Source organism: Cenococcum geophilum (genome assembly GCF_001692895.1).
Source record: "Cenococcum geophilum 1.58 unplaced genomic scaffold K441scaffold_4, whole genome shotgun sequence".
Classification (NCBI taxonomy): Eukaryota; Fungi; Ascomycota; class Dothideomycetes; order Gloniales; family Gloniaceae; genus Cenococcum; species Cenococcum geophilum.
The window spans coordinates 868,433-879,163 of record NW_027137562.1 but is presented as its reverse complement, the minus strand read 5'-3'; the positions used below and the strand labels follow the sequence as shown (position 1 = coordinate 879,163).

General features: G+C 38.6%; 2 protein-coding genes across 2 annotated transcripts; one reads left to right on the top strand and one right to left on the bottom strand.

Moving 5' to 3' along the window:
* Positions 1-4,465: 4,465 nt before the first annotated feature.
* On the bottom strand, positions 4,466-5,439 carry K441DRAFT_210152 (uncharacterized protein). Its single transcript, XM_067640536.1, has 2 exons — positions 5,141-5,439; positions 4,466-5,063 (listed from the first exon to the last, which is right to left on the bottom strand). The coding sequence occupies exons 1-2, from the start codon at positions 5,352-5,354 to the stop codon at positions 4,636-4,638; spliced, it is 642 nt and encodes a 213-aa protein (XP_067508740.1). The 5' UTR covers positions 5,355-5,439; the 3' UTR covers positions 4,466-4,635.
* Positions 5,440-5,729: 290 nt separating this feature from the next.
* K441DRAFT_538134 (uncharacterized protein) lies at positions 5,730-6,007 on the top strand (the record flags this gene model as incomplete). The annotated part of the gene is made up of 2 exons (XM_067642515.1): positions 5,730-5,891; positions 5,912-6,007. Coding segments are annotated over 2 exons (258 nt in total), but the record flags the coding sequence as incomplete, so codon positions are not given.
* Between the last annotated feature and the right edge of the window lie 4,724 nt (positions 6,008-10,731).

Genomic DNA, 10,731 nt, shown 5'->3' with positions numbered 1-10,731 from the left:
GTACTTTATTAGCGAGGACGCTACTCCCGGCGCTTTATATAAAAAATATACCGCTTAGGGAAGTCTTAATATAGCCAGTTACGGTCATCCTTATACTCTGCGTTATACCTAAAGAAAGCCGTTAAGGTAGAGTAGGAGAGCTTAAGGCGCTGCTAGATCTCCTCCCTAGACTAGTTTAGCTAAAAGTATACAGGCTACTTACCTAGAAGGTATACCGCAAGCTAGATTATAGGGGGAAACTCCTTATAAACGGGAAACTTAAATAGCCGCTAGATAGCCTTAGAGGGGCTAATATAACGGCCCTACAAATACTGGTTTACCTTATTACCGTCTATAAGCCGTAAAGTAGTACGGTCGTTCCCCTTATATATATACTTATAGATATACTTAACGGACTTTATAGAGGCGCAGACCTTAACATTTATATGCATATAATACTTTGCGGTTAGATACGGAGAGTATAGAATAATTTAGTAGTTGTCTATTTTAAATATAGCTCCCCCTAATAAGCGGATAGACTATAACCGCAAATTATTACAACGGCGGTATTCTAGATAGCCGTCCTTATATATAACAGTAGTAGGGTTAAAAGGCTTAGGGTACTACTTTAAGCAGGTTAGCGGAAGGCCTAGCCCTAGGGCAACTATATAAGGAGCTCACGGATTCTAGAAGCCGTAAACCATTATCAACTTTACAATCTTAGTAAGACGGCTAGTAGGATTATCCTCTGGCTGCGGAAGCTCCGCGGATATAAAATAGTTAATAATAGCTAGGTCTAGCAGCCTATCGCGGTTATACGGATATAGGAAGAGTAGTAGGTATAAATAGGGCAGGCCCTGTTTCTAGCACTTGATGGTTTAGATAGAGCCGCGGTACCGGCCGAAGATCTACTTCCGTTTTAGGTCGTAAAAAAGGTAGATAAGCTTTATATAAAAGACGCGCATAACTAAATCGGGCCTATCTATAGTAGTTTGGCCAGGTAGTAGCTTACGGGTAATCTTATCCTACTTAGGGTTGGCAGTAAATGTAAGAAATATACTTAGACGGCCGTATTTACGGATAATAGCTATTAAATCCTAATAGCACTGCCCGATAAAGCGATTTCCGCTAAAGAAACTAGATAGAAGGATTACGCAGCGGCCTAATAATTTAGGGTCTAGATTATAGCGGGTAAGAGTATCCGTAATACTATTATACAGCTTTATACGGAGGGGTATTTAGTTAAAGCGGATCTAGGTAAGCTTATTCTAATTATATAGCGCCCATACATCCATAATATACTACTAAAATAGCTAGTAGTAGGCAAAAGGGACTAACCTAAAGTTGTTACGGACGTATAGGTAGAACTAAAAGTATACCTACTAGGTTAAACGGTCTCGCTAGCGGGCTTAATTAGAGTTATATAGCTAGAGACCCTAGTATTAGCCAGTATTACCGCGAGGGAAGAGTAGTACGTAGTGGAGCGGCATATATACGGCATGTATTAGGTTAATACGGCAGTACTATAGCTACTTATTAGGCGTATAACGCTCCGCAAGCATAATATCACGGAAGCTAGCATTACCGTACTTATCTAGTATAATAACGGCTACCTTATTACTCGTTAGGAGGTTCTTATAGCGCCAATTAGCACTAGCCTCTAAGATAAGCCGCATCTATCGGTTTAAGATAATCCGTAACGGGGCCGTTACGGGCTAAGCCTAAAGCCATTCCCTTACGGTTTAATAAAGGGCGATAAAAGGGTTCTATTCCTTAGATAGCATAGTAGTAAGGCACTATAAAATAGTTGCATCTAGCTAGGTATTAGGATAGGCCTATAGCCGGACATCTATAGCATAACTAGGGTTATAAAAGTATAGCTAAGTATACCGCGGAGCAGTATTGGTAGAAGGCTCTAGCGGGCCTTATAAATAGTAAAGCTTACCATATATCTAGAAGCAATTTGGGCCGCTGTAGGCTACACCATAATTAGTAACGGTATAGTTTACGGACGTAAAAGCTAATACTACATTATATGCGCGGAGCCGCTCCTTAAACTGCCTCGTGGAAGTACTACGGGACTCTAAAAAATCGCGTAGATATTCTGGCGGAGGCTGGAATAGAGGGAGGTTTATATCGCCGTACTTACAGTAGGCTTTAAACCGTAGATTTCTAGCCGGTAATATACTAATATATTTATTAATCTAATATAGGGCCGCGTAGAAGTTATAGGTAACGTCTATAGAATTAAGATCTAGCTGCTCCGTAATAGGGCGGATAGTAGTAATAGGCCCGATATCTAACTGGCCCGCAATAGAACGGACCATAGTAGGTCGCGGCTAGATTAATATGGGTGGTTGCGGCTGGATCGATATGGGCGGTATAAGGGGAGCAGCGGCGGCGGCGGAAGTAGTAGCGGAAGTAGTAGCAGCTGCAGTTTAGTTTATAGGCTGCGGAAGGTCCGCTAAAGGTCGTCGGGACCGCCTATTTCTTTTATCCTATATATAGAGTTAGAAAAACAATAAGGTAAAAAAGAGTAAATAAATAATTTACCCTATAAGATTTACAGGTCTTATACGGAGCTCTTTAGCGGTTATTTGGTATAAAGTCAGCAGAAGGGCGATACCCTTTATAGGTAGTACAGAATATATAATCAGAAGGCATTTAGGCAGTAAGTAGAGTAGTAACTGGGGTAAAAGAAGATAGAAGGGGTAGGGTAGGATTTAAGGTTGGGGAGTTTTTTTAATGGGGTAGCACGTAAGGTAGCACGTCCCCTATTAGGTGACCGGACAAATTTTCAACGAATCTAAAGGTTAGGTTCAACCCAAATCTAGTATATATAAGAGATATAGAGAGGTGCTGCCAAAAATCCGCAATGAAACACCATAAAGTCTATATCACTTGCCTAATTGGGACAGCTAGCTGACAGCGTGACAGTCAGCGTACGTTATCTGGCAGTCAGCGGACAGCGAGCGATCCAATTGACGCAGTCAGTCAGCTATAAAGGCTGAAGCTCGCAGCTAGCTGACTGTTGGACACATTAGAACCAACAGTACTTACAGTACGCTTAGTGGGTCCAATTACAATGAACTCATACGATCACGAAAAACTGGAGAACGCAGATAACACATCTCATCCCTTCATAGCCTACGACTACCAGAACTTCCCTATGACCCGCCTCAGCACACAAGTCATCACATCATCTCTTTATCCTATCAACCGCTGGGGTTTCCTTCCTGGGGCTGTCTTCGTTGTTTTCGGCGGTATCCATTGTGCAGCATGGAATTTCTCGTTTCCATCCAAGGTCGAATGCTAGGCGTGGCGGGCATCAAGTCTTATCCTCGAGACAAGCATACCATTTACCTGGGTTCTGACACGTATCACCCTCTTTCTTCTGCGGCGGTTAGGGGAAACAGATGAAATTGGAGCTGTATCAGACATCAGGATCAATATTCTGGGAGCTGCATGGGGGAGTCGCAGATTTACGATTCTTATCAAAGCGGACTGGGTCGCCAGGATTATCCATGGGACCGGATTGATGCTCTATGTGTGTGCAAGGTTGTATCTGTTTGTGGAAGTGTTTGTGAGTCTGAGATCTTTGCCAGCGGGATGCTATAAAACGCCCGACTAGACAATGTTTTTGCCGCACGTTTGATCGATCTCGACACTCATCTTACCACTCTTTAACTAAACAGTCACCCTTGTCATAACTTCTCAAAGAATGAAAAGGGGTTGAATCAACCTAAAAAACCATTTTTGGCCTTTCACTACGTGCTAGTGTTCATTGATGGCTGTTCTCAGGTAATTCACGAACTGACACGTCTGTCCCCAACAGGCTTGCCAATCATTCAACAAGGCTTCAATATTGAATTGAATTGAATGCCAAGACTCAATCAATTCAATCAACTAAGAGCTCGTGGGCTTGGCAACGCTCAATCCGGAGGGCCTAATTGAATTGAGTTGATTGAAAATATTGAAGCTTTTGATATTATATAGAATATATTAAAGTTCATGTGCAGTGATGCCCTAAGCCTTATTTTTCTTAGTGTTCCTCACCAAAAAAAGTTTATCCGAGTATCACCCGTTATTTACACCGTCATATCGCCGCCAAAGTCTTGGCAGGCAGGGTTTTGCTACCAATATCAACTCGAATTAATAACGATTCCACCAATTAGACCCCGAGCGTATATTCAGCCCCACAGGCTTGATATAATTAAAGCTTCAATGGCGGTAGGATCGTGGGACAAGGAAGGCATAATTAATATGGTAGATGGGCAGTTGAAGCGCCCGCAGGACGGAACAAGTGTCGATCGGTAGTCCGTGCACCGATTATAAGAAGAGAATAAGGACTCTGTCTATTCAAACTATGAAGAAAAGAAACTATTTATACATGAGGTAGGTGTCGGAAATAGGAAAGGGGGGGTATGTAACTAAAACGGGGGTTGTAGTATAACCGGAATAGGAACAAAGATAGGGTAATAGGCTAAATCCAACCTGAATCGACAACAAGATACACACGGCAGGAAGGTGACTCAACACCATGCCAAGACTCGTAATAGTTACTAACTACTACGGCAGTTGAATTTGGTTGCAACCGTTGCAATATTGATTCAATCAATTCAATCAATTAAACCCTCTGCTTACAAAGCTTTCAATTCAACCAACTCGAGGCGTCAATTGAATTGAATTGAATGATTGGCAAGCCTGGTCCCCAATTCCACCGGCTGGCGCTGTAGCCACGGCAGAGCTCCCTCCATAGCCCGAAGGAGTTGCTCCTATACCTGGCTGCCTAAATCGTTTACTCCAAACAAAATACGCCGCACAGATGACGAGAGTAAGACCAAACGGAATACCAAGTCCTATGCCTACTTTTGCTGCCTCAGAGAGGCTAGAAGATGGCGGGTGGGCAGAAGCAGATACCGTTGTGGTTGCGGAAGAGACTAAGGAGGTAACAGTAGTGGAGATGATGGTGAAGAAAGGAGATTCGCTAGAATTGCGGTTTAGAGTCGAAATGAAAAGGGCATAAATGCCTTGTTGGAGCAAGTCATCGGCCGTCCAGGTTAAAGAACTGGCGGTGTTGAAAGCTGTAAGAACAATGAGTTTATTTGATACAGAACGTGTTATTCTAAGTAACTCTCGTGTTTTGGAGAGTGGAACTTACTTGTGACATAGCCATGAGACTCGGATCCGCCTCCATAGTAATAGAATCGAGCCAAGGATATGTTCACGTACGTATCCTGGTTATGCCAGCTGATGGGAAGAGATTCGCCTTGATGGAGCATGAGGTTCTCAGGGAAATTTATAAACTCGAATTGCTGGGCAAAAGCCGCTCCACTGATGACAGCTGTTGGTATCAGCAAACGGTCCAGTTTCATAACTTTTTGTGCAACTTCAATGTAGCCTTGGAATTTTGAGGATTGTGCGAAAAGAGATTTCTCCTTCCTTTTTGGGAAAAGCGTCCCACCAAAATATTCTAAATTTTTGACTACGAGCTTGTAAAAAGCAACTCTACACCTACCTTTTGATATAATCTATTCACTTAATCGCTTGCAATATTATCTACACGTCTTCTACGCTTTTTTGTGCCTAAAATGCCTTACTACGGCCTTGCAACGAGAGCGCAGGCCGTAGTAATAAGGGCTCTATGTATTCCCCTAAAAGTGGTTACTTAGGTTACTGGAATTAGCACTAAGCACATCAGCAACCTGCTAAAAAGGGCAGTAGAGAATGGCTGGCGTGCAGATTAGGTCCTCCTTAATGACCACCTTAGGGATAAGCCCCGCCCAGGGCGTAAGAAAAAGATTACTCCTAATCTTAAGCAAAAAGTTATTAATGCTATCACATGCGATCGTTACGGGCGTAAAAAAAGCACTAGAAGGATTGCTCGCGAAATAGGCCTCTCTATATTATCCGTTTAAACTATACTTAAAAGTACGGCTACTATAAGACAAAGCTAATAAGGAAGCCTGGATTAACTGCAGTTATAAAAAGCGAACGATTTAAGTTTATATTAGCCCACCGTTACTAGACCTTAGAAGATTAGAAGGCTGTAATTTAGTTAGATAAGATAAGATAAGTATCGTTTTAGGCCACTGTTGGGGGGGCTTTTAGGTATAGCGACGTCCTTACGAGGCCTGTATACGCAGCTATGTACGAAAGCGGTTGAAGGGGTACTCTAAGTTTATGTTTTAGGGTTGCTTTACATATAACTTTAAAGGCCCTTATTATATTTAGAAGCCTTAAAAGAAGAAGGAATTAGACGAATTAAAATTAATTATTAAAATCTAGAATTAAGCTCTAGAGCCAAAGGTATATATATAAGGGATATTATTGCAGTCACCTTAGGTTGCCCTTAGGACAACCCCCAGACGCCTCTCAGATAGTCACCGGTCACGTGCTAGAGGCACGTGCCCGTAGTATATAGTCTCCACGATTTTAGAGGCCTTACCTCCTTAAGGATTTATCTCTCTTACCAATCTATCCTATTCTAATTATGTCCTTATAGCCCCCTGTCTATAAAGTCCCCTTATATTTAAATCCTTCCTACTCTTTTTAGAAGGGTAGTTGGCTTTAAGGACCAGATTATCTATTTACATCTTTTATTTATAACTACTATCCTCCCTTAAAATCTCGCGATAACCTAAACGGAAACTCCACGGGCACCTTATAGAAAGCCGTCGCGCTAAGGTAGAAAGGTTCCTCTAATAGCGAGAGATTGCGACAATATAACCCTCTAGGTAAGATAGCCGAATAAGCCCTAATACCCAGATGCTTTAGGAGCTTAAAAACTCTTATACACCTATAGTCACCGCTAAGGAAAACGTAGATACCCTTTATAATAATTACAACGCTACTAGAAAGTAATTAGAACCCCTCCGGCCCCACTTAGGCTAATTAAAAGATTAAGCGCTAGAGGTAACTTTAAGATCTTCCCTTAAGCTAGAAATGCTAAAGGAATATACTAATATATTTAACTAGGGAACTAACCGGAACCCTCCTAGAAGACCACCAGCCTATAATTAGTATAGTGGTGGTATATAGACTACTTATAAGCTAAGTAGGCCTACCCCTTTAAGTAATCTAAACTAACTACTAACTTAAAACCTAAGCCTTATTAGGAAGCCTATACTAGCTACTAGTACTAACACTACCTCTATAGTAGGAACTTCCCTAGGCCTAAGTTTAGAAGGTTAAAAGCCTTATACTAATCTCCTTTAAGACGGATATTAGGAAGCTATTATAAGGCTCTTAGAAGCTATACGGGAGGAAGCCACTAATAAATATATTAGAACTCTTTAAGGGCAAATCTATATTTAGTAGGGTTTAATCTAAGTTAGGTAAATTCTTTTATAACCTAATTAAGGCTAAGGGCTTTTTAGGGGCTACTTAGTACCTACCTAAAGAGGTATAGAAGACTTAGAGAGTTATCTACACTATAAATAGAAAAAGGATATAGACTGACTAGCTAAGGCCTTTAGTAGTTTAGAACTCCGCTATAGACCTAACACTTAGTAGTTAGACAATTAGGTTTATAAGGTAGATAACTTCTTTAAGATGCTAATAATATAAGATAATACTAAAGAGCGTATACGCTAGATTATTAGTAAGATTAAAGACTAATTACTAAACTATATCGCACTTAATTAGCTTAATAAAGAGCAAATTACTATATAGCCACAGCTGTAAACCTTCCTAAAGACATAGACTTAAGATCCGTATATTATATAATATAATAATATAGAGCTATTTTAAAATGGGATATAGCTTAACCGCTATAACTTCCGTCAATATATAAACTTTATAGAAACTTATACTTAATAAATAAATCTAGAGCCCTTTAAAAATAAGGACGATAGCATCCATAAGAAGAAGATTGGGTTTATTTAGGCTAGAATTAAGCTAGTAATTTATAATAAAATAAAGCGCGTAGGAGCCCTATTATGGATTACTATATATATAGATTTTGAATAAGCGGTCCTAAACGCTAAAGATATAGTAAGGAACTAAACCTCTTCCGGTAGAAAGCTGGGGGGTTACTAAAAATATAGGTACTTTAGTAGTAATATAAGGCAGACCTAACCTTTAAAGAAGCCGTTCTTAAAGAGAACTTTAAAAGGGTTAAAGTTAGAAGCCTTAAATAATGGGAAAGATTTTTAGGGCCAACCTAATACCTATCTAGTACCTTTATGGGAATACTTTAAGAAGTTAAGAGAAAACTCTAGAGGTAGATCTTATTAGAAAAATAAGTAGGGTAATAACCGCACTAATAATCTAAAAAAAGAAAAGCCCTAGTCGCGGACCTCTCTTAGCTATAACTAGGGCAAAATATAGAAGGAAAGACTCTCTATATCGCTATTAAGCTAGAAATAATACTCCTTATAGGTAAAATATATTAGTTCTAAGCACTATATAATAGCGGCGCCGAAATTAATCTTATATAATATAATTTAGTAAAAGAGTATAAACTTATCCTATTATAAAGGTAGCAGAAACCTATTATAGGCTTCCTAAATAAGTATTGGATTAAACTATATAGTATTAGTGGCTAATATACATAACTGCACTAAGGTAGTTAGCCCGCAACCCTTCTAGGCGGCTAACTTTATAGGTTATAACTTTATCCTTAGATATCCTTAGCTTATGGAAGTAGATCTTAAAATACGCTTTAAAACAGGAGCCTTTAAATAGTAGAATAATAAAGATTTAGAAGGGTATATATTACTAATAAACCTAAAGGATATTCTAGAGAATGTAGCCCTAGGCGAAATAGTATACGCTTTATACCTAAAGGAGTATTAGATCTAACCCCTATTTAATAACAAGATAGGTATAAAGCCTAGTATAGGTAATAACCCCTTTGTAATAGAGACCCTATAGGGAACTACCGGATAGGTTATAGAGATATTATAGAGAGGTGGCGATCTTAAGGATCTTATAAGATACTTTAACCATTATAGGTTACTTTAGCTTAAGTAATACACGGAGAGTATACTATAGCACCTTAAATGCTACGTTAAAGAATTCCTTACCCTCTACTAGCTACTATATAAAATGGTGTAATATATGGTGGCAACTATATATAAGCAACCACTATAGCGTATAACGCTGCCTATAAGTGTTTTAAGGGAGCTCTAGGACCTACCTAATAATAATATAGAGGATAAATGCGACCCTAATTTATTAAATATTCCAGTAGGCCTAAGGGATTTACTAAGGGTATTTTTAGGTAGGAGAGCTAAAGTCCTACCGTAGAACTTAGAGTATAATTATATAATTAATCTAGAAGAAGGTAAATAACCGCCAAACCTTTTTATCTATAACCTCTTTTATAAAGAGCTTAAGATCCTATGGGAGTACCTTAATAGTTTACTAGAAAAGGGGTAAATCTGGCCTAATAAGTCGCTAGTAGGCGCGCTAATCCTCTTTATTCTAAAACTAGATAGGACTATAAGGCTATACGTAGACTATTATAGTCTTAATAAGATTATAATTAAGAACCGTTACCTACTACTACTAGTTAGTGAAATGCTAGATTAACTATTTAGGGCGAAGATCTTTATAAAGCTAGATCTATAAGACGCCTATTATAGGCTCCGTATTAAAGAAGGGGATAAATAAAAGACCGCTTTTAAGACCTAATACGGCTACTTTAAGTATCTAGTAATGCCTTTTGGGCTAGCTAATGCGCCTATAACATTCTAATTATATATTTATAAAGCCTTAGAGGGACTAGTTAACCGTATATGTGTCATCTATTTAGATAATATCTTAATCTACTTAGAAAATAAGGATTAATACGAGTAATACGTCCGCGAAGTGCTGGAACGCTTAGATAATTAGGCCTCTACGCTAAGGCGTTAAAGTATATCTTTAACACTAAGCAGGTTAAGTTTTTAGGTTATATTATAACGCCTATAGGTATAGTTATAGACCTAGTACGAGTATAGACAATCTAGGAGTAGCTGAAGCTAGAGAGCTACTAGAATATTTAAGTGTTCCTAGGCTTTGCTAATTTTTATAGGCGCTTTATCTATAACTACTTAGATATTACTTAATACCTATTTAACTATATTATGGAAGCTTCCTAAGACCTAACCTAAGAAGTAAAAAGCTTAAAGGCGGTAAGGAAGAAAACTAAAAGGGGACTGACTAAAGAGTATAAACTATAGTTATGGCCTAGAAAGGTTTAGGAGGCCTTTTAGGAACTTTACATAAAGTTTATAGAAGCTCTATTACTGCGGCATTTTAACCTAGATTAGCTATTAATAATAATTACTAATATATTAAATTTTGCCCTTATTAGTATTCTACTATAACCTAATAGGTATTTAGATGCTACCTAGCTTTACTAAAGACTAGTAGTATTTTATAGCAGAAAATTCTAGGGGCTTAAAGTTAGGTATTATACCCACAATAAGGAACTACTAACTATAGTTAACTGCTTTAAATAGTGGCGATATTACCTTAAGCACGTAAGCTATACCACTTATATTCTTTTAGATTATTATAATTTACGCTACTTTATAACTATAGAGGAGCTTATATCTTAATAAGCTAGATAGGTAGAAAAGCTTACGTAATTTAATTTTAAGATTAAATATAAGCTAGGGGAAAATAACCCTACTAATAGACCGTTATAACGGCTAGATTATGCTAAAGGCTTTAAAACAAGAGAAGGAAAACAGATAATAGATATCTTACTCCCTATATTATAGAATAAGCTCTAGATATAGGATGCTTAAGCACCTATAG

Bases quoted from the DNA above. Each gene is read 5' to 3' on its own strand.
- K441DRAFT_210152 (XM_067640536.1), bottom strand. From the start codon at position 5,354: ATGAAACTGGACCGTTTGCTGATACCAACAGCTGTCATCAGTGGAGCG. The intron at 5,064-5,140 runs GTAAGTTCCACT...TTGTTCTTACAG, and splicing joins GTCTCATGGCTATGTCACAA to CTTTCAACACCGCCAGTTCT.